The 26,957-nt window shown below is 32.2% G+C and overlaps 2 protein-coding genes across 2 annotated transcripts; both read left to right on the top strand.

The window, feature by feature from the left end:
• The first annotated feature begins 964 nt into the window (after window positions 1-964).
• Window positions 965-11,602, top strand: LOC139501777 (uncharacterized). The gene is made up of 2 exons (XM_071290920.1): window positions 965-1,105; window positions 10,189-11,602. Exons 1-2 carry the CDS (start codon window positions 1,048-1,050, stop codon window positions 11,160-11,162), a joined length of 1,032 nt encoding a protein of 343 aa, XP_071147021.1. The 5' UTR covers window positions 965-1,047; the 3' UTR covers window positions 11,163-11,602.
• A 3,113-nt stretch (window positions 11,603-14,715) lies between these two features.
• Window positions 14,716-25,624, top strand: LOC139502236 (aplysianin-A-like). Its single transcript, XM_071291667.1, has 7 exons — window positions 14,716-15,046; window positions 16,284-16,481; window positions 21,754-21,946; window positions 22,515-22,619; window positions 23,401-23,616; window positions 24,010-24,124; window positions 24,836-25,624. Exons 1-7 carry the CDS (start codon window positions 14,974-14,976, stop codon window positions 25,535-25,537), a joined length of 1,602 nt encoding a protein of 533 aa, XP_071147768.1. The 5' UTR covers window positions 14,716-14,973; the 3' UTR covers window positions 25,538-25,624.
• The last annotated feature ends 1,333 nt before the right edge of the window (window positions 25,625-26,957 follow it).

Genomic DNA, 26,957 nt, shown 5'->3' with positions numbered 1-26,957 from the left:
AACCATATTTTGTGTAACTGTTTATGCAGCTTACACAAAATTAATTGGATGCTGGATGTGTACTGATTGATAATTTAGTCTTAGATGTATGCATTAAAAAATGTTGTTATTGGCATTGTGTTTTCTGTCAGTTACAGCGAGTACTCTCGTATTTGTACTAAGTGTCTTCCTGTTGTGAATGTGTAAGTCCACCTCCAATCTGTGTTTTCGCTAGATTTCTATTTGTATCTATCTGGTGCCTTTTCCAACTGATTTTTATGATTTGCTTTTATACTGTACTGTTACACAGCTTTCTAAGATTGCGGGGAGGGATGGCGCTTTCAAACGAGTTTAATCCCTCCACATTCTGTACTGAAATGGCTGTCTTAAGTCAGAAGCCTGAAATTCAGGGGTTATCGTTCGTTGCTGTGTGACTAATGTGTGTTTTTCGTTCATTAGTTTGTACATATTTATGTAAGACCGTTCGTTTTATTGTTTGAATCGTTTAGAATTTGTCATTGAAGTACTTTTATAGCTTACTGTGCGGGTTTGTATTTGCTCATTTTTGAAGGCCGTACGCTGACCGATAGTTAATGTAATTTATGTGTCATTTGGTTTCTTGTGGAGAATTGTTGCATTGGCAATCTTACCACATCTTCCATACCACATCTTCTTATTTTATATGTGTAATCATTGGTGATAAAAAATATCCTTGTCTAACAGATGTAAGGAACATGATGTTCCTTTTTTCGACATCTTCATACTTTCAAATTAAATAACTTGCATAGTATATGTGAAAAATTTATCAATTAAAATGTGTTTCTGTTATTCATTTTAGTTATTATTAAACTACCAATTTTTACGTGGCAGTTTTGTTTAATATATTTTATTAGAATCTTTATTTATATATTTTACTATTTGTCCATAAGTTCAACGTACCATGACCCAATCATAAGAAAAATACATCGATGATACACAAAGAAGTTTATGACAGGGTCGCTGGACTATAAAAGGTTGTATAAGGTATATACAGCATAAAGTAACACGTCTATTAAGCCAAGATTAAGTATGGAGAAGATTTGGTCCCTTGGATTAATACTTTTTGTGGCTTGCACTGTGTACGCATGTAAGTGGTTTAATAATGAGTTAATTAATTTATAACAACAAAAACCATCCATGGTATCTATATGAAATGACTTGTATGTAATACAAATAACACCTAGTTATAACATCAGTTGCAGTTTTAAAGCGACAAATTTAACAAAACATTTTTAATGTTAACAACATTAATTAGAAAAAAACATTATTTTTTTATGATGACAAAATAATATAGATCACATTTTTTTTTTGACGTTTGCATTGTTTTTTTTGAAAAGTCATTTTAAAGTCATTTTTATAGAAAAACTGGAAGTGATGTTTTTAGTTTTAAATGAAAAATGACAAAAGTTCAGAAAAACAAAATTATCATTTGTTCACCATTAAAGTTTTGGCAACCGTTTTTTTTTCAATTTTAAGGGAAAATATATCAAACATTGATAGCTATTCTTCGGAATTGCTGCTTTAGATAAATGTTATGTTTGGCAAACACTTATTATATAAAACTGATGTTAATGTAAACACTTATGTTCGTTGCGCCTTTCTGTTTTTTTTTTAACATCGTATTAACAATAACATCGTGTTTAGTCTGTTGTTTACAAGCTTATTGCTTTATTTTAACATTTTATCGTAAAACATCGATGTCATTGAAATAAGGGATGCTAAATTGTATTTGTCAGTCTTTAAAATGATTTTAGTTGAAAAATATAATTCCCGAAACATTAGGAGACGTCGCTTGTCTTGAATCAGGGATTCCATTACCATTGTTTACGTCAAACCTTTACAAATTTGTTCCATATATACAAACACTTGCAATTGGTTTGGAAGTTTGGCTATACTTCAGAGACTATACTTGTGAAAAACCTGATTTCAAAGGGAATAGCACATCCTGATTCGTACAGTGATGTTGTTTACCGAGCCCGGAAATTTAGATACAAACTGGGTAATGTTATTAATCATTTGAATAAAATTATCCTAATATGTTAAAATTCAACACTATAGTTAGGTCTTATTAGTAGAAATATTAATTTTGTTTTCAGTACATTAAAACCAAATATTATTGTTATTTACATATCCACATTCACAGCCCTTTCTCTCTATATATATACAATCTGTCGCTACCTATATTTTGGCATTGCGACATTGGACAAGGTAATGCTCTTCTCTGATTGTTAATGAAGTCTTTACACTAAATAAATTTGATGTTGAATGCGTTCTGATTGGTATTGAAGTCTTTGATGCATTATTTTTTAAAATTAGTTGTAATTGTCTTTGACCTAGCTGTAAGTATCTGTCTCAGATCTGTATTCAGTGTCTTTTGTTCTTGTGAGGGATGTATAAGTTACTTGCCACATCTGGTCCATGTTCTTGAAGATACTTTTTCTGCTTTGTATCATTCTGAAGACTGATTCTTATAATTTGATCTTATGTTGTGCCGTTGCATCACTGTCCCAGGTTAAAAGGGTAGAGGGTTGAGGGTGGCTTCTTCAAAAATGTTTTATTCCAACACAGTCTGTATGTGCCTGTATAAAGTCAGAAGCCTGATGTTCAGTGATTGCCGTTCGTTCATGTCTGTCATGTTTGTTTTTCGTACATTGATAATGCAACTGCTGAATTGTTTTTATACATTAAGGTATCACAATACAAAGATTTGTTCACTCCCAATCAAACAATTTTAAACTGATGTAATTCATTTCATCCTTCTTTATATTTCATAAATGAGGTACCAAAAGAAAGAAGAAAGATTAATCTTTCAAATTGTGATAATTTCATTATGACATAATTATTACATAATCAATTATTATGTAATTAGTTGCTATATTGTGATGTCCACACTTGCATGAATGAATTTAGCTTCTTTGTTCTTCATAGCATCCCCAAATATTTTATAGATTCTTGTACAACACAGCTTGACCTCCAAAACTGTGTCTCAGATTTCCAAAAACATCAATAGAACAAATTTTAGACCACATGAATTTAGTGATCTCTTATGAATTGATGTTGCAAACTTCATTGAAGATTTATGAGAGAATGAAATACAATAGGAAAAATCTGAGACACATGTTTGGAGGTCAAACGGTGTTGTGCAAGAATCTATAAAATATTTTGGGATGCTATGAATACCAAAGAAGCTAAATTCATTCAGGTATGGACATTACAATATAGCAACTAATTACATAACAATTATTTATGTAATAATTATGTCATCATGAAATTATTAATTTGAAAGATAAATAATTCTTCTTTCTTTTGGTGCCTCATTTATAAATTTAAAGAAGGATGAGTGGAATTACTTCAATTTAAAGATGTCTGATTGGGGATGAAAAATCTTTGTATTGTGATACCTTAAAGTCGAGTATAATTGTTCGTCCCAAGAAATAAGAACACCCTTTTTAACAGATGAATGACCGTTGTCTCAAATAGACAAAGGAAGATGTGGTATGAGTGCCAATGAGACAACTCTCCATCTAAGTAACAATTTATAAAATAAACCATTTAGGTCAAGGTACAGTCTTCAACACGTAGCCTTGGTTCACACCGAACAGCACGCTATAAAGGGCCTCAATAATAACTAGTGTACATGTAGATTAGAACTAAAAAAAGCCTCTTGTTATGTTTTGTTAACACGAACACTACTACAAAAATGATAATATTCGACACCCGGAACCATCCAAAATATTATTATCATAAGCTCATAACTAAAATGAAGTCAATGTATTAGGTACATAAGTACATACAAATAAATAAATGATTATCATATCAATACCATGTCAATATATTCACTTTTTTGTGACATATATGTCATTTTCTATGTTCTTAACTATTGTTTTTTGTTTTTTTAGAGACCTACACTTAACCTCACATTAGTTTGTACAAATAAAACAGTCAAAAGTTCAAAGCCTTGGAGATAATTGAAATATTTTAAGTTTTAAGTTTGCGTATTCATCAAATGAATATTTATTTAAATTTACAATTAATTATAAAAAGAGAAGTTGTGCTATAGCATAATTATAAAAAATATTAAATCGCGGAATGGTTGATCATATGTTCCCCCAAGTCTGCTGTAACGAGCTAAAAATAAATGAAATATTTTCATATTGACTATTTGATAAAGACGTGACTGTATTATTATGCTAATTGTTCGACTTAAAAACACACTAAATTTGAAATGGTTAGTTTAACAACGAACAAAAGTGTGCCAAATTTAAAAGTGTCCTATTTACTACGTGCAAATTCGAACAGGTCATTTAAATACGTGCTTCGGGAAAAGAGAGTTGCTGTAATATTTTATAAATAGTTATCATGTAACTTTTCAAGGAATGACTGTAATATTTTCTTTTTCATTCTATGAGGAAATTACATAAAAATGTGGTGCACACTAAATAACCAGCGTAGCGGGTTTTTTTTAAAGTGTGCACCACATTTTTTTTATGATACTTCGAATAGACAGAATTCTTTTTACAGTCGTTCCCTATAATTCAATTCTAAATTGCATGTTAAACAGGAATAATTTAATTTTGGATGTAACATGTCTTCTGATTGGCTGACAGTGTTTTATCTATCAGCCCATAGACATAATTTTGTCATGCGACCGTGGTGTCATTAATGTTTTTTCTTGATTTACTCTGGCTTTAATTAGAAGTTAGAATTAGATTATAAGGAATGACTGTCATATTTTTTTTCTGTCTTTTCGAAATAACATAAAATGTGGTGCACATTTTGTAATAACACACTACGTAGGTAATTCAGTGTGCACCTCATTTTTTTTATGTTTTTTTCTTCACAGACTGAACAAAAATTCCAGTCATTCCTACAAAAACGTTGATAACGTCGCGGTCATATAATAAAATTATGTCTATGAGCTGATAGACAAAACACTGTCAGCCAATCAGAAGACGTGTCATATCCAAAATTTAATTATAGTAAATAAACTCATCATATATAGTAAATTATAATAATTCATATCTAATGCATCTAATTTTCATATAGCTAAGTAAATGATCAATGTTCAATGATTATTTTAAACCTTTATTGCACATATGTTGATGAAGCATTTAAATGGTTATTTTCGTTTATGTGAACTAATAACTTTTATCAGAGGAAGGGCTAAATTTCCCTCAATTTACCCTACCTCTGATAAAAGTTATTGCAGTTCACACATATGTAAATAACCATTTAAATGCTTACTAAAAATATATTCAATTAAGGTTTTAAATAAACGTAATATGGAGCAGCACAAACCCCACTAGAAACCATGGGTTCAAGTGTATAACTATAAAATTTGTTTTTAATTTTGGTGTTTGTGGCAAGTAATAGTATTTAAAAAAATAGTTGATGGTGGACATTTAAACCATGATAATCAAAATTTTCACATTTGCCTTATTTCTGCCCCCTTTCTAAAATTAATACCCTTTTCACTCAAAGTCATAAAAATGTCCGGTTTTCATTACATTTGTATAGTTTGCACCATCGATACATGTAAACAATACATTTCAAAAACCAGTTATTTCGTTTATTATCACAACTATTATTAAACAAAATTGACAACTTTACAAGTTATATTTATCTGAAATATATATCCACTTCTGGCAAAAATCGCATTCGAATAAGTCCTATCACTGGGTTTGTACTTTTATGAGCAACACGACGGATACCTCATGTGGAGCAGGATCTGTTCACCCCTTTCGGATCCGAAACACTTAAGGTCACCCCTAGTGGTGGGGTTCATATTGCTCATTCTTTAGTTTTTTATGTTGTGTTTCATGTACGGTTCTTTAATGTCTGCTGGTCGTTTCTTTTATAGTCATGGCGTTGTCTCGACTTTAGTTTGAATGTTCCTATGGTATCGTTTGTCTTTTTTTAATTTGAGAAAATTGGACGATTTTGAATTGATGAATGATTTTTGTTTACACTATAGGACGAATCTTTTTTCATTTCCTACCCATCATTTGTACGATTAATTGGTTGTTGATTGCTTCACATTCTAGGGTAAACAGTCTACCAAGTTCACCTTTAAGAGTTGTTGATAGGGTTTTCAACGTGTATAGAGAACAATGCATTCTCTATTTCCAGTCGACGCTGCGAATTTGTACTCTCGATTTGCACAGCCAAAACAGTTCCCCCACTTTTGGTAAGAGTTTTCTGCCATAAAGCAGAAAACCAGAGCTAAATGGATGACCATTATTTCAACTCAAGTCAACTTTTTGATGGTATTAACCGTCGAAGCTCTTACGAATGTGAATAAATTGTTACTAAATACCCTCGTACACGCAGCCAGTAATTATTTTTTCTTTCGACACATATTACAAGAAATAACATCAGTAGTACAATTTATCATTAGGAAAATATTTTTATGACACTTACTCAGATATTTAATGAAAGTGCCATTTTTCTTTTTATTTGTAAACTTCTTGTTAATGTCAAAATACTTTGTGTGGCTTTTAATCAATCTGAATAAAAAATATTTTTTTATGGTTGTTAGTTTTTACGGACACTGATTATTTTCCGCCCTATTGTAATACTATTAGTTATGCTTTGTCCTTGTCGGGTTGAAGTCAGAGCAACAAGGTCAAAACGCCAAATGAAAAGTAGGTCTACAATTAAGAAGGGAAAAATGTATATTCAAATAATTTTTTTTTATGTTTTTTTGGTCTACTTAGGACTGAATATTAATCAGATCTTTTTTTATTATTCACTAAATTAAAAAGCAGTTTAAGTTATCTTACCCTATAATAGTTAGCTAATTTGAGAGAAGAAATAGTTTTTGTCAACTTAAATGTGCTTTGAAATTCATAGAATAAAAAAACCGTTGCTTTGAAAAGAGGCATTCATGGAAACAAATAAATAGAGAGGGAGAAAAACGTCAAGGAGACAAGAGCTACCGAAACAAATAAAAAGCAAGACATAGAGGCAACATACAGTCTAAGGCAATAGAGATATTCCTAATATGTTAATCTTAAAATCCCCACAGTTTTAAAAAAATAGTTTTGAAAAACATCACCTAAATTACTTTCGATTTACTGCTACCAACAAAATCTCCATAAAAAAACCCAAACAAACAAACAAATAAAAACATTAAAATAGGACAAAGGACCACCACCATGTTCCTTTATAGGGACCGGGTCTCTAGATAAGTTTATCAGTGATGCAGATTAATATATTTCTTTAATTACGCCAAATTTTTATCTATTTTGGATGAATATTTCTCAGAAAGTGTTTGGTTTTGACTCTTATGTGAATTATCGGAAGTTTCTGAACTGAACAAAGTGGAAAGACTAAGCTGTTAGGTGGTACATAACACTGCAAGGAAAACACTCTGTAAAAGTCAGCTGAACTTTTTAATCAAAATCTACTGTTAATGAAATATAAATCTTCTCAATGATCAAAAATGTGGGTTGTCAAACTTTTATATGTCCAATGAGAATTGTCTAATAAAATATGTGTATAAGTTTTTTGAAACTCTAATATTTTTGTCATATGGTCAAAGTAAATATTTTTTCAACATTTTATGAAATCTAAACAAGCCGAATTAATTTTAAAAAGTCAAGGTGTTTGAAACCCCATAAATTGTTTTAGAGGAATGTAGTGACAGAACATTTATGTATTGCTATTACAAAAGGAACAAAGGGAGCTTGGTATATTATGGTGTTCGTGTTGTTTATTCTTTAGTTTTCTATGTTGTGTCATGTGTACTATTGTTTTTCTGTTTGTCTTTTTCATTTTTAGCCATGGCGTTGTCAGTTTGTTTTAGATTTTTGAGTTTGACTGTCCCTTTGGTATCTTTCGTCCCTCTTTTATGATTTGTTGCGTTTCTAAGTGAGAGGTTTAGCTAGCTGTACCAATTCAAGAATGTGACAGTTGTTAAATGTGTTTGAGCTTTTTAATTTTTCATTTGAATAGAGACTTTACTTTTTGAATTTTCTATGGAGTTTAGTATTTTTGTGATTTGACTTAATCAAGTATGTCATTATTCTTTTATACAATCAAAATGTTTGTTTAAACCTGAATAAAGCATTGTTATACACCTACATCTACACTAATGAAGCATTAAAACGAACTATACTATACATAGCTGTTAAAGTGTAATTAGCTTATCATTGCATTTGTTTTTATGACAATTTTCAACATTAAATAAGAAATATTACATTTTTACATAGTGATAGATAAAAACGTTGTCAAGAAGAAATGAATTTTGAAAATTCTTATTCCGTGGTGTTTATATGGCATACATTAATGAGATAAATTAAAGTTGAAGATGCAATATATAAAAAAAAGTCACAAATTCGGCTAGGCCGCCGATTTTGACTTGTCTTGTTTGAAATGAATCCCACAATGTCATGTCGGGATATTTTATAACAACCTTGTTACCTTGAGGGTATCCCCAAGGATATCACCAGCCCAGTAGTTAGCACTTCAGTGTAGACATGAATATCAATTATATGGTAATTTTTATAAATTTTCTGTTAACAAAAGCATGAATTTTTCGACATAATAAGGATTTTCCTAATCTAGGCATAGGTTACCTTAGCAGTATTTGGTACAACTTTTTGGAATTTGGGTCCTCAATGCTCTTCAACTTTGTGCATGTTTGGCTTTATAACTATTTTGACCTAATCATCACTGATGAGTCTTATGTAGGCAAAACGCGCGTCTGGCGTATTAAATTATAAGCCTGCAGGTACCTTTGATAACTATTTACTCGTGGTTGGTTAGCCCCTGGTTGACATCCACGCCATTTGGTGTCTTTTCCTATGTCTCGATATATATGCTCATAATTGAAAGATGACTTTTAAAAGATAATACCCAGACTGAATACCATTCTTTTTAAGAGAGTATAGAAATAAATAATGAATATAGATCAATGAAGTTGCAGATGTCCAAGAAGCCATATAAATGTATAATTTATAAAACATAAACAGTTTCGGATTAATTCATCATTTTATCCATATGCATGTAGAAAAGGCAGTGGTTTCATTAATTTCTTTGAATAACTCTTTTATGTTGCTAGACCATATTTGTTTTTATGAATCTTCATATAAAAAAACACGTCTTTATACACTAAAGATATAGCAGTTTTTCAAAATTGTTAAAATGTGAACTTTTAGTTAATTATCGGAAAGTAGAATGCTTCTGTTACATAAATATGGGCTGTTTTTGACTATACAGTGCACATATATCGGGTACTAGCATCCTTAAGTCATGGTAAATTACTGAAATCTTCTCAATTTGAGCATTTTAGTTAAATTTTAGACGGTTTCCGTCTTAAATGAAAGTGGCCGCTTTCGTGTTCATTCTTAAATTGAAATGCAAGTTGTATTTAATAATAATACAGAACATATATGAAAGTTGAGGATGAACACGGACGCGGCCACTTTCATTTTTGACAAAACCCATCTGAAAAGTGACATTGCATGTTCGAGAGATTTTTCGCATTTAAGCTTGAATCCGAGCGTTTTTGATGAATAAATCAGTTAAAATCTATCACAAAAACTAATTTAATCAACTGAAATAGACTCTTTAGTGTTTAAAAAGTTTTCAAAATCTTTCGTTTGTCGAACCTGAAATTTGAGGCCAAAATCGGCCCTTACAGGACCTGCTCCGTCTTTGAAACAGTCTTTTGTCCGTACACAGAAAACGCCAATTTTTGAGGAAATATCCAAATTCGAAGACCGTTAAATGAATTATAGACGCTCTTAACGCAGAATTGTCCATCTTTTGGAGATAGAGCTTGTGCGATTTTTGAAAATTTGAAATTATTGTCTAAAAAAAAAAATGTACTTCGAAAATACTGTGAATCCTGTTAAAACCAAAAAAAAAAAAAAAAAACAAATAATGTAACTTTTTTTTTTACTATTATACTAGTCAATGATCAGCAAAACGGACTTAAAACAAGGCATGCATTTAAATATGAATGAAAAAAGCTGTGTTGATAAATGTAATGGAAACTATGATCTTACAACACCCAAAACCCCCCAAAAAACTATCAAATCAAAATATGGTTAGTAATACACAGTTGTCTTCAAAATTATTCAATACTTTTAACAAATGACAAAAGATCTGCTATTTAAATCATTTTTTTTCTAGAGAATAAATAACGAATATTTCTTTTTCTAGCTCATCCATATCCTCCAAGACGAGGCAGACCTCCCCCTCCTCCACCGCGTCCACAACAGCGGCTACCACCACCTATACGTAGAGGACAACCACCACCACCTCCACGTCGTCCGCCTCCTGCACATGGACCGCCTCCACCTAGAAGACGAGTACCAGCACCACCTCCACCAAGGAGAGCACCACCACCGCTTCAACAACAACGAGTAATTCATAGGCCACCACCCCAACAACCTAGATATATTCCTCCACCACAGCAACCAAGATATGCACCACAACAACCACCACCACAACCAAGACCCCAACAGCCCATATATATACCACAAACACCACCACCAAGACCGCAACAACCCATATATGTACCCCAACCACCACCACCGAGACCTCAACAACCAATATATGTACCGCCACCACCACCAACACAACCACCTATAATTCACCAGCCTATATATGTACAACCCCCACCAACACAACCACCAATGATTCACCAGCCTATATATGTGCAACCACCACCTGTACAACAATATGTTCCTCCTCCACAACCGCCAACACAGCCACCCGTACAGAGTTTTCTCCCCTTTGCTCTGTTGGCTTCACTGTTTCACCAACATCAACCAACACTAGCAGTAACACCAAAAACAATTAAAACTACAACAAGACCACCATCACCTCCAAAAACTACAACTACTACAACAGTCAAGCCACCTGAAGTAGAAATTGAGTATGAAGGTTATAAAACAACAAGACCTCCTCAACCACTTCCGGCTCGAACAACGCATATCCCTGTTCCTAAAACAACAGGAATGTGGTGGTTCTTTGATGTTCCAACTACGCAGGCGCCAGTCTATGTTCCCGTTGCTTTTAAGGAGACATCATGTAGCTGTTATAAAGGATATGACTTTTGTCCCTTAAACAAAATTAGAAATGGAGATTGTGTAGAAAACGACGCCATTCGATGTTGTGGATACGATAAATAGTAATATACTTGTTTTACTATAGCTGTTATTCAAGTACTCATTACTCATTATTCATTGATTTTGTAGTACAATATAAAACTAAACAAGGCATTCAGTTCTTTATCTAGAACATTCCACCCTATTTGAATTTCACTAGCTGGCCTAATTAATGTTGGTTGTGATGTACGACTAGGATAGTAAGTGATGAAAGGGTCAGAAAAATTTTGAGGTCCATACATTGGGAATCCTTTTGTGCAAATGTTTGTAAAAGTATATACATTTCACTGGGATTTAATTTTACATACTAACCTTGTATTCAGATATTGAATAACTATAAATTGCTTGTTAAAAAATGTGTGTATATCTTTAAGGATGCATTATTTCTGAAATAATTATAATGTACGAAAAAATGCTTTAATATATATTGTGAAAATAAATGACTTTTCGTTCTTATTCTGAAGAATTTTTAATATGCACGAATTAACAAAAACACACTCACTACTCGAGAACCAGCTTGTTTTAAGAAACATATAAAATAATGACATCACGAAAATCAAATGTTTACATATTTCATGAAGTGAAATTGGCACTGAAATACAACACTTGCACATTCAATGGTGAAAGTAAATAACACACGAACAATGCAGCTAGTATGTTGATAAAATATACTGTAGACCTCGGCTTCGCCTCAGTTTTCAAACTATCCAGTAAATTATCAGAAAATTAAAAATCACAAATTTCAGTTCTACAAAAATTGCGATGCTCTTGCCCTCTGACAATGTGAAATAAAATCTAGTAAAGTATCTATCTCTCGTGTTGAGAGCAATTTAGCCTTTAACAAACTAATAAGAAAAGGCCGTTCCGATTTGCGTATTCACGCTATCTGTTTAAAATCAAATCTCTCATCGCTCCAATTTCTGATATATCGCCACGCGCATGCGACATATTAGAAAACGGGAGCACTAGGAGGCCGGATTTTAATCAGACTAAGTCTTTTTATATTATATAAAATTACATGTTCTTACGTATAGGTCTCAAAGTAATCTTAAAAGTATTCTACATGTGTTGCATCAAAATTGAAAAAATATGCATCACAGAAATCCATAGATGTAAAATTGACTTCCGGGTCGTATGTTTATTGGTAATTTTATGGTAAGCTTTTCGTCTTGAATTTAATAACTAGATTAAAAACCCTGCCTTTATAATGTTAATGTTTGAATGTTGATGTGATAACATTTTATACAATAATACAAAAATGCATAATACTACTACACAATCTAAACGAATTACAATCTCGTAGTACAAAAAGGTGATTCAGGTTGCAATGTACGTGACAAAAGTATGTGTAGCAGACGTTTTCAAGGGCTTTTTTGCTTCAGGATGGAATCAGATTTAGCAAAATTAATTTTCAACGTAAATTTGTGAGTGTTATTTTTTGGAGAACTTTAAATCTCAGTTACCACGAGGCAAAATGTAGCTCGTTGTTACCTTTGAAAAGCATCCATGACCTAACGAATAGTGCAATGAAACGGCACAATACCCTATCACATCATGCAGGAAATACTAAACTTTTTTTTGTAAGAAATATAATAATAAAATGTGAATGTTCAACGCCATACTTTTTGTATCAACAGGAAATAATTCCATGAATAAAAATATGTTAATCCAAGAGTTTCAGATGGTTAAATTGACCTCATACCTTCGTAAGTTTTACAAACGCCATCACCAGTTGGTTGACCGTTATTGAATATTCGTTTCACAGATGATAGTGGATAAGTTCTTTTTGACTACAATTCCGTTCCCCTTTCACTAATGTGAGGTACCGGATAAGGATAAGAATTATTACTGGGTTTGTACTCACATGAGTAACACGACGGGTGCCACATATGGAGCAGAATCTGCTTAATATCATTTCGAAGCACCCGAGAACACCCCAAGTTGTTGTTGGGGGGGGGGGGGGATGGGGGGGGGGGGTGTTCGTGTTGTAGAGTAGTCTTTATTTTTCTATGTTGTGTTTTGTTTAATATTGTTTGTCTGTTTGGCTGTTTGTCTATTTCTATTTTTAATCCTCGGGGTTGTCAGTTTATTTTCGATCTTTGAGTTTGACTGTCCCTCTGGTATCTTTCGACCATCATTTTAATCATGTATTTATAAAAAATAATTTGTTTGTTTTTAGTAACGACGACCTTGCACTGTAACACGCGCTTGATTAAAAACAATTACATTTTTGGTTACAAACTAGAGCTCTCAAGAGCTTGTGTCGCTCACCTTGTATTTACTGATGCTTTGGAAAACAAATAAGGTTCAAATTATAATCAAAAGTATAACATGTATAAGATATTAGATAATATAATGATATTTATTAAGATAATAATAAAAAAAAAATGCAAAATTTCCGTAAAATTACTTACTCAGGGACAGCAACCAAAAAAACGGGTTGTCGGATTGGTCTGAAAATTTCACGGCAGATAAATTTAAATCTGGTGAACATATTTGCCACATGTCAGATTTGATCTAAATGCTTTAGTTTCAGACATATGAGCCAAAAACTGCATTTCCCCCTATGTTCTATTTTTAACCATGTCGGCCATGATGGTTGGAAGGCGGGGTCATCAGACACATTTTTCAAACTAGTTACCATAATAGTGACTATAGCCAACTATGATTAAATTTGTCTCAGTAGAAGAAGATTTGTGTAAAATATTACAAAAATTTACGAAAAATTGTTTAGAATTGGCTATAAAGGGCAATAACTCCTAAAGGGGTCGACTGACACTTTGGTCATGTCGACTAATTTGTAGATCTTACTTTTCTGGACATTATTGATGTTAACAGTATATCTCTAGAGTCAAGATAAGAACCAAAAACTACAGAATTTTCTTAAAATTACCAATGGGTTGTTGGATTCGTCTGAAAATTTAAGGGACGATAGATCTTAATCTGATGAACATTTTTACCCATGTCAGATTTGCTCTAAATGCGTTAAAAAATCGTTTCAAAAAGATAAACCAAAAAACTGCATTTTACCCCTATGTTATATTTGTAGCCGTGTCGGCCATATTGGTTGGCAAGATGGGTTATCGGACACATTTTAAAACTAAATAACCTATTGATGATTGCAGCCAAGTTTGGCTAAATGTGGGCCATTTGTTTTAGAGAAGATTTTTGTAAAAGTTAACAGACGACGACGGACGCAAAGTGATGAGAAAAAGCGCACTTGTCCTTTCATGTCAGGTGAGCTAAAAAGATGCGCGGGCGAAAAAAAAATGGTGTATGGGAGATAACACTTATCAATAAAAGTGTTTGGTTGATCAATAGCAGTTTCAAACGCGTAAAATTCGTTATCGTGTACCAAATCTTGAGAAAAGTACAGCGCAAGATAAGTGGAAAAATCTAACAAACAGAACAATCACAAAAAAAAAAACACAATGAAAACCGGAAAGAAATTGTATCGCTGCCATGTTGGTCTAGCCACCTTGCCATTCAAATTATAAAGTTTAACCTGCTATACTGCATTGATATCTGCGCTATATATATATATATATATATATATATATATATATATATATGCATAACACTTATCTAAAGTTCAGACATCCAATCGTACTTACTAATTTATGTCCGTTCGTACGAATCCAATTAATCTGAATTTAAGTGCTATATGTATATAAACTCTAGATCTAACTCGAATTTAATAAGTCAACACATACTTATTGGTAATTAAATCGCGATGAAACTAAATTATGCAGGAATTAAAAGAAAATAGGATTTACAAATCAATGATGACTGTTTCTTATAGTGGCAGTTATCATTAACCTCTCTCTTCACCAATATGTTTGTGCGGAAAATTGCTTCTGTTATGGCTGTATTGTTTGTAGTTAGGATCGAGGCTTATCGTCGTTCGTGTAAGTTTAATCAGTAATTTTAGATATTATAATATTTATTATTATCAAATTGCACAATTATTTTTTTTTAACAAGAATATTTTATTTCTTAGTGCGTATGTAATGCGATCCCCTACTGACGAAGTCAGCGCTTTTGTTGTTACTCAGCAGATATACATTTAAAGGATAAGCTTTAGCTTTGAATATAAAACCAATTCAGGAATAGGACTGTTGTTGTTCATTCGTTTGACGTGTTTAAGCTTTTGAGTTGGAAATTTCATAATGACTTTCCATTTTGAATTTGCTTTTACTTTTTCAACAAAAGTGTTGTTTCCATGAGATTGCTTCTAAAATGGATTATTTCAAAACCAATATTTTAATTTTCATACTGTCATATTTCAAAGATCTATTTTTCATCATTTTATCATTTTCTCCGATGACCGATGACCGATGTTTTTAAAAGTAGGGGCTTTTTTCCGGTTTGTGATAAGTTATGGGAATCAAATAGGCGGTCTCAGTAAGTTAAAAAAAAAAAAAAAACAACACCTAAGCTTCTTTATGAAGAGTTCGTATAAATTTTTTGGAATCTACATATATCAATTAATTGTTCAAGTCCTAAATATGTGGGAAAAACTTAATCTTGACGTTGGATTTCTCGATTGTATTGTTTTACATAGGTTATATCGGTTTCTCGTATAGCTTGCTATGTTGTATTAAATTTGCTCTTCAAATAAGACCTGAAGGGAATTTAAAGTTGCTAACTTTGCTTACTATTTCGTTAAATGGGCTCTGGTAAAATTTTGTCGGATTTGTAATCGTACCACATATGATTGTTTTTTTTTAATCTTATATGATACACTACTGTCAAAAATCTGCACTTGTAATTCACCGTTACATTAAGCTTCATAATTTAATTCAAATCAAAACTGGAGGTTTGCTGAATGCATTTAAAAGTTCTCATCATTAAAAAAAAACCAACAAAACCTGACGTTCTATTACACGTTCCAGGCATAATTTCAGATTAATTGAATTTTAACAACATGGGAATTTCAGGCATTTGTCTGATTTGTAAAGCAATATTTCAGCATGCAAAATGTTTAATAGTGATATCGTTTCTTATATAGTAAAATAATGAAATGATATGCGCTTTCATGATTTGAATACACAAGGCTTGCTTTAAGATTGCTTTAAATGTAATCTCCTTTGCCAGTTGTTAAAACTGCTGGTTAATATCAATTCTCTACCTGTGTATTTTAAGCAAAGCGTTGTGATGACGTAGCAATAATAGGTGCTGGTATAGCTGGAACATATTCCGGATGGAGATTGAGACATCTAAATCAGAAAATTACTATATACGAATACTCAGACAGAGTAGGAGGGAGGTGTTACACATTGCGATTTCCTGAAACACCTGACATCAATGTAGAAATGGCTGCTGCGAGGTTCGTTCCTAAGAGTAAGTTTGAACATATGATCGATGTTAAAGACGGAATCAAATACATGCATGTGTTATTCATCAAACAAGGGTGCCATCGCTACGATGGAATTGATTAACATTCCGGAGCACCGGAGCTAATCACGGCTTTCGGGTTGGTTAGTGTTGCTCAATCTATAGTTGTCTGTGTATTGTATTATGTATTCGTTTGTCTTTCCCCTTTTTTAAGTAAGTCATTTTAGTTTTTGTCTTCTTGCCATATCATTACTGATTGCCCTGTTGATATACGTACGGATGGGCTGGATTCCTTTAAGATCATTCCTCTCGCTTCATTATTTACTTCTACTCATACAGTTTATTAAGGTCTTTCCTTTTTCAAAAGGGAAAGACCTTACTTGTTTTTGACCTAATTTAAAGGATTTTCAGTGTGTTTTAAACATTTTCAGTGTGTTTTAAAGCTTTAAGGTTGACCTTGACCTTTGACCTTACAACTTTTTAGTCGATATCTCAAAAACGATTGTACTTACAGAAATAGTAAATAGTGAAAAACGTTGAGGTGGATTAGACGCAACTTTTGACATTTGACCGAAGAGATTTGACCTTTTGTAAGGGGCATAACCCTTGTTTTAGGTTTCTGAAAAGGCAAAATCAGCTTTTACTATATGATCAAAGGTCCTAGACCCATGGGGTCTTCAGCAATGACATTGGGAACTAATGATCTTGACAAAGGTCAAAAGGTCAAAGGTCAAGGTCATGTCCCATATAGCGAATTATGTGTTTTGACCTTATTTAAAGGATTTTCAGTGTGTTTTAAAGCTTTTTAAGGTTGACCTTGACCTTTTCAATACATTCTACGTCTATTGGAACATGTATTTTACATTACAAAAGGAAAGACCTCTCAATTGTTCAAGAACAATTGACATTTTAATTCTTTATACTTCTGTAAATATATGTTTTAAATCGGTGTTGGTTAATTTCTACATTAATGCAACGCTTTTTTTCTTCTATTTGTTGCACTTTTTGTGTGAGTTTTTCCCCTTGTTTTTTACTTATAATGATGCTTCATTGTCTATCTTTTGCATTCATAATGTAATTTTATTTTTAATATAAGGAAGGAGAAGACTTTATAAAAATTATGATAACTTGTGTTCAATCCTATTGCATACTTATTGCAATACAACAGTATTAGTACAATAAACGTTTTTAATTCGTTATTTCTATTTTGTTTATTTGCAAGCTGTTAGTTTAATACACGTCCTATTACTTATTCTGAATACGTGCACTTTTACGTAATCTAATTCAGATTATAATACATGTACGAGGAAATACAGAATCTGATGAAATATGTCAAAAATATCACCTGATTGAATTTAACGCTTAAAAATCATTTACAACATACATTTTGTACTTGTTTTTTCTTTATTGCTATGCAAATGGAATATCCTTATTATTGAAATTGTTTGTATCTGAAATAAAGGGAAGGCAATGATGATAATAAAGCTTACCTTAAAGGAGCATTAGCAACGGGATATTACAAAAATAAGAATATGATTTTGTTTGTTCGATAATTGATGCAAATGAAAAAGTGAAATAACAATTGCTTTTAGCAACCAATGACAAGATATAAGGAAATGGGGTATGATTGCCAATCACGCAACTATCTACCAATGTTTTGTTTAATTTTGTCAAAATGAGTTCAATCATTGATGCTGAAATATTCCTTTTACAAGTGCAAGTGAATAGGACTCATCGAATTCGTAATAAAGTGACCTGCAATTTATGTCATGTGCTAGAAATGGCTTACGCATAACATAGGCGTATTCTTCTATTGAAGGGAAAAGAATGACATTGAAATTGAAACTAGTGTAAACCATTTGGTTGACTTAAACGATCCAGAAAAACTCATTTTTATATCGGTAAAAAGGATTATCTATAATATAAAACCAAACAGACCTAGAAAATACGAATTCACGTGTTTCATATCTTCATTGTGCATTTAAATATACAGGCCTCAGATCACAATTAATTCCCTTTGTTCGTGGTCTAGGAATATAGTTCCCAAATATTATATGGGGTATTTCTTCCCAAGTAATCTGTTTACTGTTTTCTTTGAAATGTTTACTATTTAAGTGGTTCTATCAGTTGCATATATATTGAAATAAGTAAAACATCTGGAAAAAAAATTATTGTTGAAAGTGAAAGTAGTGATTTGGCCAAAATGAAAGTAAGGTAGAAATCAGCCTTCGTCATTTATTCAAGATTCAAATCCTACCATTGGCATGTTAATAGGGCCCTCAAAAGAAAAAGCACTGATGGATTGTCCTGGGACAAGCACATTTTATTAGAATAATAATGGTCTATAAGCAGTTAAATTTATTTCATGTTTGTAGCAGTGCAATTTTTTTAATTCAATTTGACTTTAACTAAAACATGCATTGTAGCCAAGGGGAAGAATAATTGTGTTCTGAGGCCTAGGAGATGAGTTTGGACAAAATACAATTATTGTAAATAAAGGGTCGAACAGGTAAAAACATTATCTTTGTCTGATTACTTTTCAAGAAAGAAAACGGAAATTACACAAAGTCTATCAAAATAAGACATTTTTACCATATTTGGGCATATGAGGCATATATTGGCATTTTTAAAAGTTTACATGATTTCTAATGAAAATTAAAGGAATAAAAACATATGATCAACTCCATGCATCGTACATTGTTTATTTGCATGTGTTATAACTAGATATAGGTTTTAGAACGTAATAAATAAAATATACGAATTTGAGTCAAATCGATAAACTTGAATTTGACAGATAATCCCTTTTAAGATTCAACACAGCTTAAATCACAGTTTAAAACACTGAAGAATACATTTGAGGATTATGTTAGGCAACGAGCAAATCGCTAAACGAACGATGTGAATATCGTTTTTAAATGAATTTAAGGCGAATGGTCTTGATACATATTAGAATTACAAAACTGAACGGTTCTATGAAACCACTTGTATGCTAAATCGATCATTTAAGGCCAAAATATTGCTGTGAACCGTAACAAATATGTTTTTATACTGCCGATACTGCAGATGAAGACACAGACAGCATCGTTTTTGTGATGGAAATAACGCTACTAAACTGCTTGATAGTGGACTTAGGTATTGAAAATTCACTTCGAAACTCAGCACATGAATCCACAACACTAACCAAAACGGAAACATATTGAATAGTCACGGGTTTGTTTTATTTCCTTTGGAACATCAGCCACCGATAAAGATTTTCTGAATTTTGATTCACAAAAAAAGGATACTTAATTTACACATGTGACTTTACAAGTAACGGTTTACCTCTGAGTATTTCACGTGCTCCACCAAACCTATTTCTAAATTATGAATATACATTTTACCAGCAATCAAACCGGGCTTTAAAATTATTGTAAATCTAATGTCGATATTTTGTTATAACCTCTCAATAAAAAAATATCCTCAAGTACTAACATTATCAAGACGGATTTCTTGATTGACAAATTAGTTCCAGTTGTTGTAAATAAACTCATCATAGATACTAGGACTAAATTTAGTATAGACGACAGACGCTCGTTTCGTCTACTAAAGACTCATCAGTGATGCTAGATTCCAAAAAAGTTTAAAATGCCAAATAAAGTACGAAGTTGAAGAGCATTGAGAACCAAAAATCCTAAAAAGTTTGCCAAGTACAGCTAAGTTAATCTATGCCTGAGGTAGAAAAGTCTTAGTATTTCAAAAAATTTAAAAATTTGTAAACAGTAAATTTATAAATATAACCATTTCAATGACAATTCATGTAACCTTAATTCAATACCAGTTTAAATTTACGTCATTTGGTCTGTGGTTGATAGTTGCTTCATTGGCAATAATGCCAAATTTTCTTAATTTGTTTTCACACATCGTCTATTCAAAATGTTCCTTGAATTAGTTCTTATCAGGGCTATTATCAAATGCCTGACAACATTACTTCAATTCAAAGTAACGAAGACAAGTATTTGTACATTCTGATAATATTTGGCTTATTAATAGAAAGACGAGCAAACTATAAACGCCAGAAGAATATAGAAAACCGGAAATTATTTAGAACTTTTGACTTTTGAAAATGGCAGTTGTTATCTTATAGTTCGATTGTGTGTGTTACAGTGTCTCTTGATTTTTTGTTGCGGTATACCACTGTTGCCTTAATTCATACAAAACACACAAGGACATCATTAACTCAAACTAATTATATTTCAGTAACGTGGTGTTTTTTCGATGCAAACTTTTACAAATGCAAAATGTTTTGTTTGTTTGAAAATGCTTTCAAAACAACATGTAACGTTGAATATGTTTTTGATTTTATGGAAATATGGAAAAATGTAGAAGTACAGAGAAAATTGGTACTATACTTTTTATAAAACATCAGAAAAAAAAACACAACATTTCATCATATAATACCACCAGTTTCAATTAACCATCAAACTTAACTTAGCTGTTAGTTTCTGTGTCATTTGGTCTCTTGTCTTTATTTCATTATATCAACTTTGCTAATGTTACTACACCCTATGAACATTTCAAGAACAAATATCTCTTTGAATATGTTCTGTGGCAAAACAAAGTAAAATCACAAAAAAAAAAAAAAAACTAAATGTTATATATGTCAAAAATCATTTTGATACTTAGCTATTTGAGTACGACATTGTTTATTAAACCCTTATTTGATTAGTTTTGCTTCCAAAACCAATTGAGAAATTTGTAAGATGTTACCAAAAACAATTTGAATTTAAGCAATGGTCTTAAAACAGCTTATTTACATACAACACTACTAAGAAGTAAAATCACAAAAATACTGAACTCCGAGGAAAATTCAAAACGGAAAGTTCCTATTCAAATGGCAAAATCAAATGATAAACATATCAAACGAGTGGACAGCAACTGTCATATTCCTGACTTGGTACAGGCATTTTTAAATATGTACAGACATGATAAAGCTGATCAAACAAAAAAAAAAAAAAAAAAAAAAAAAAACAAAGACAATTAAGTCAAATATCGCTGAGTTAGCACTTCAGGCCTCACGGTCATAAAACTTTCGAGCATGATTCTTGTACTCAGACTCGAAAATCAACCAATCAAATTGCTGGATTTCATGTTTCGAGCATGATTTTTGTGCTCCGAGCACTGAACAACGTTTTGTGCCTTCAAGGCCAGGTGTGTGAGTTTAAATACATCCTTAACTTTCAAATGGTACGTAAATCAAAGAAAAGGGGATTAAAGTTGTTCATGTATTTCCATTTTTCAGAGCACAAATTACTCTATGCTACTCTACGGGAGCTAGGACTGCAGACTGAAAAATTCATTGTAGGCAAGGGGCCATCAAAGGATACTACTGTGTACGTACGTGGTGAACATTTGCGTCATCAAGATTTAGGTGGTGATAAAACACCATATAAGCTGCATCCAGATGAAAGAAAACCAGTTAAACAACTACAATGGTATATGATTTATTCAGTTTATTCAAAATTTTACATAAAAAAAGTAAACTTACAAAGATAACGAACTCCAAAGACAATAACAAACGAAGTTTTTCTCATCAAATATAAAAATCAAAACCTCATACTCATCAAACGGATGGAAAATAATTGTCTTGCTACTATGTATCGCATATGACCAAAATCAAATTGTTAAATCTTAGAAGTACAATTTTCCTTAGGTAGTTTCAATTTTGTTTTATAGCACAGTTACATTATTTGTGAAATAAAATACACACCAAAGAAAATTAATAGAATAATTCAAGTACGGAAGCATTGACTAACGGGCTGGGGTATCTGCAGGGAATGATAGTCTTAGCTTCTAACAGCGGCAACGGAAAAGGAGGCAGAAAATACCAAGTGATATGACATCAGAACGCACACTATAGTCTTGTGTAGTTTAACATAAACTCACAAACGTAATCACGACACTCAAATAGACAATATACAACACGTTTGAAATGTAGAAGACAAAATATTTAGGAATATCTTTTTCTTTTAAGTTGTAATGATGATGATGAATGTATTTTAGGGAAATGTATAAGAACTACACTGATGTATTAACAACCAATGTTACAGAAGATGTAAAACATTATTATATCAAAGATGTCGATGGCATTGAAATGTATACGCAAAGGTAAAACATGATACATTTTAGATAGATGTAGGAAGATGTGGTATGAGTGTCAATGAGACAACTCTCCATCCAAGTTACAATTTATGAAAGTAAACCATTATAGGTCAAGGTACGGCCTTCAACACGATACATTGGCTCACACCGAACAGCAAGCTATAAGGGGTCCCAAAAATTACTAGTGTAAACCATTCAAACAAGAAAACCAACGGTCTAATCTATATAAAAACGAGAAACAAAAACACGTATGAACTACATAAACAGACGACAACTACTGTACATCAGATTCCTGACTAAGGACAGGTGTAAAAATTACAGCGGGATTAATCGTTTTAATGGTTCTAAACCTTCTCCCTTTTCTGAAACAATAGTATAACATCACAACATAGAAAGACACACTTTAAAATATTAATTGGAAGGCTTAACTCAATAAGAACCTTTATTTGATAAATGGTTAAAAAATACTATATTAGATGGTGTCAACAAGTGTCTTTAATGAAAAATTAGCAAACGATACCTCCATTAGGTCATTTAAAAATCAATTGTGGACGAAAAAACGACTACACAGTAGAAAAAAATGAAAACACCACGAAAGATAACAAAAAAAGTCTAAAAAACACTACATAGTAATTAAAATAACTGCGCAATACGAATAACATGAGATATACCAAAAGTAATGAATATAAAAATTAAGTTATGAAAACAAATAAATATAAAACATATATACGTAAGTGGTTGTTTAGCATAATGACTTATATTTTTCATTTCTATCTCATTCATGTAGTGTCATGTCTATGTATAATAAATTCCTAACACCAGAAGCACAGAAGTATATTGCAGAAACTTCCGGTTTTGACACGTTAGAGTTTGATATAAGTGCATCGGTTGAAGTTATGACATCCCCTCCGTCAAATGAAAAGGAAGAAGTTCTAACTGTGTCAAAGGGATTCCAATCTATACCAACGACTTTCCTTGAAAGGTTTTTAAGTGAAAATAAAAGGTGAGACATGTCATTTCAACTTTTTGTGTTTCGAGCGTCACTGATGAGTCTTTTCTATACGAAACGCGTGTCTAGTTTATAATACAAAAAATCATTCCTGGTATCTATGATGATTTTACTTATATTCAAGTAAAATCAATTTTATCTTTCTTTTCGGCCGCTTTTCGAAATTGTGTATTTGAGAACCTTTATTTGATAAGTAAAAGAAAATATAAAAAAGAAGATGTGGCATGATTGCCAATGAGACAACTATCCACAAAAGACCAAAATGACACAGACATTAACAACTATAGGTCACCGTACAGCCTTCAACAATGAGCAAAGCTCATACCGCATAGTCAGTAATACTACATTAAATGGTGACATCACCTTTTTATCTTGTTTTTTTGCCAGGCATAATATCAAGCTAAATCACCACCTGAAAGCAATTCGGAAATCAAAAAGCGGGATTTATAATTTGTATTTTGAACCAACGATTACCAGAAATGGGAGGACACGCATTATTACGGTAATTATTACTTAATGAATGAAAATGTACGCTGATATGTTCTAACTATAATACCGGTAATGCTCAAACGGAAATTGCTTGAACAAAACATTCATTAATAAAAATAAATTGTTTATAATAATTTATACAATAAGTTTAAAAAATGAAAACAACACCTAAGTAAATTTACTTTGCTGTATTTGGCATAATATTTTGGAAGTTTATGGGTCCTCAATGCTCTGTAATTTCGTTCTTCATTCGACCTTTTTCAAATTATTTATGGTTCTAGCATTTTCGTATAATTTGGTATCTATTGTATTGAATAGGTCTCGATCGATATGTTACATTCTAGCTTGTCCAAAATCTACCAGAGTGCATAAATGACAAATGAGTTCAACTAGCCTTTTAGTTCTGAATTCCTGTTTTAAATCTCGATTAGGCATAAAAAGTATGCAAAATTTAAGTCAATAAAATTAAGTACAATTTTGTAATAAATTTTATTGTGTATTCTTCATTGTATCTTTTATTCAAATTAATTAACTCTGAATACCAATATGATAGATATCATGACACAACTAATAAGTGATACCATACGAAATACTGCAATTCCAAAGAATGCTTGCATTTATAAAGTATAATAATTGGATGTAGAGTTGTCTCATTGGCACTCATACCACATCTTTGTATATCTAATTGAAGCATTAACATTAACATTATTTTTTTCCCTTTTAGAATAGACCATGCATAAGGAAGTGTGCTAAAAAAGTAATTCTTGCAGTCAATCGATTATCACTTGAAAGGCTTCAGTGGCAGGGTCTGTATCAACCCCATATTAGGGAATACATAACCAAAGCAGTAAAAGACGCTAGTGCTGGAAAATATTATCTCTCTTACAATTCCCCATGGTGGAGAAATTCCCCCTTTTACGCCGATTATGTTATATCAGATACTCCTTTAAAACAAACATACGATTTCGGAACATCAAAAACTAATCCATTAAATTCATTACTACAGCCAATGTACACAGATGTTGGAATACATATATCTTATTGGAAGGAATTGGTTGAAAGAGAAAATGGTGATGTTACTGATGGTGATATCGCGTTCCCAATGGGGAAGGAAATGGTTAATATTACAAATAAATACCTCAGTCACATCTATAAACTTCCTTTAAACGCTATACCGCAGCCAATAAGTGGAATTATAAGTCTCTGGGATAATTACCCGTACGGTGGAGCATGGCAAGAGTGGATGCCAGGGTATATATGGACGGATGTGGAACAACAGATGACGAAACCGTCAAAAGAGGATGACGTATTTGTCGTGTCTAATGCTTTTAATTCTCGTTCTTTCTCATATTGGACAGATGGAGCGCTACAAGCAGTCGAACTCGCTATGCCCTACTTTGGTTTGAAAAGTAAAGCGTTAGACTAGTGTCTTTAATAAACAATATTACTGGTCAAATATTTCCTGATCCGTATGTTTTTATGATGACATTTAAATAAACACATAAGATATAAATAAGAGTGCCTTATTAAGAAATAGTCTGAGACATCATTCACTCTTAAAACACACATTCCAAATTAAAATTTTATGAAGCAAAGAGACGCATCAATCTGATTCTAATACAGACTGCGGTATAGATCTGGAACTGCCTGAAGCTGGTTTTTTGTTTATTTATGTAATATTGTCATTTTGCATAGTTTGTTTTGTTACCTGTTCTGACATAGGACTCGAACTTCTTTTAAACTGAGTTTTACTATGCGTATTGCTGAGTATTTGTATATTCTACATTGGCTAGAGGTATAGGGGGAGGATTGAACCTCCCAACAAATATGTACAACCCAGCCACATGTCTACGCCTGTCCCAAGGCAGAAGCCTCTGTCCTTTGTTAGTGTTGTATACGGTTTTTGTTTAGCTCATTTGTATGTTTTGGAGTATTACGACCATATTCAAAAAGCTTATACACATTTACATTTAGGGGAAAGATAAAGTCCTCCTTCGGGTGTGGGATTTTAACGCTGTGTTAAAGACCCGTTGGAGGTCTTCGGCTGTTATCTGCCTTTTGGTCGGCATGAAGTCTCTTTGAAATATCCCCCATTTCCACTCTCGAATTTATTGTTTTCATTTTCTTGCACGAAAAAAAAAACGTGAAATAAGACATAGTTTCACGTTTGACGTGAAATAATTTCTGTAATGAACGTTGCACGAAAAATAAATACTTTTATTTGAACCTTTTCAGCACTGTTTGTGCTGACATGAATTATCATTGGTATTGTTATATTTATAAATTAACTGTTTACAACATTTAGAATTTTTTGAAATTGAAGGCTTTTCTACCTCAGGCATAGATTACCTCAGCTGTATTTGGCAAAACTTTTTGGAATTTTGGTCCCCAATGCTCTTCGTACTGTAATTCCACTCTCGAATTTATTGTTTTCATTTTCTATTGGTTTATAAGCATTCGTCGTCCAATTTTTCAGGTACTTTAAACGAGATCTATACGATATATGTAACCAAACAAAGTTAAATGTAGGAAAAAAAGAGGCGAAATTCAAACTCATTAGTAAATACTGACAACGTCATGACTAAAACAAAATCCGTAAAAAAAACCAAAAAAAAACAACAAAAAAACCAACTGTTGCAGACAAATTTAAGTACACAAAACAGAAAATAGGAAACTGAAGACTTAGCAACACGAACACGATCTCAGATCCTGCTCAACATATGACACCTGCAGTGTTGATCATGTTAGTACAAGCCAGGTATTAATTCTAACTCGTTTGATCACATTCGGGAAAAGGGGACAGGATTATAGTTTCGACATAAAGAACATATCATATTGTTTCCGTT

Source organism: Mytilus edulis, chromosome 13 (assembly GCF_963676685.1).
Source record: "Mytilus edulis chromosome 13, xbMytEdul2.2, whole genome shotgun sequence".
Classification (NCBI taxonomy): Eukaryota; Metazoa; Mollusca; class Bivalvia; order Mytilida; family Mytilidae; genus Mytilus; species Mytilus edulis.
This window is presented reverse-complemented; position numbering and strand designations above follow the sequence as displayed.

Bases quoted from the DNA above. Each gene is read 5' to 3' on its own strand.
- LOC139502236 (XM_071291667.1), top strand. From the start codon at position 14,974: ATGTTTGTGCGGAAAATTGCTTCTGTTATGGCTGTATTGTTTGTAGTT. The intron at 21,947-22,514 runs GTATATGATTTA...AATGTATTTTAG, and splicing joins CCAGTTAAACAACTACAATG to GGAAATGTATAAGAACTACA. The intron at 22,620-23,400 runs GTAAAACATGAT...TCATTCATGTAG, and splicing joins ATTGAAATGTATACGCAAAG to TGTCATGTCTATGTATAATA.
- LOC139501777 (XM_071290920.1), top strand. From the start codon at position 1,048: ATGGAGAAGATTTGGTCCCTTGGATTAATACTTTTTGTGGCTTGCACT. The intron at 1,106-10,188 runs GTAAGTGGTTTA...TTCTTTTTCTAG, and splicing joins GGCTTGCACTGTGTACGCAT to CTCATCCATATCCTCCAAGA.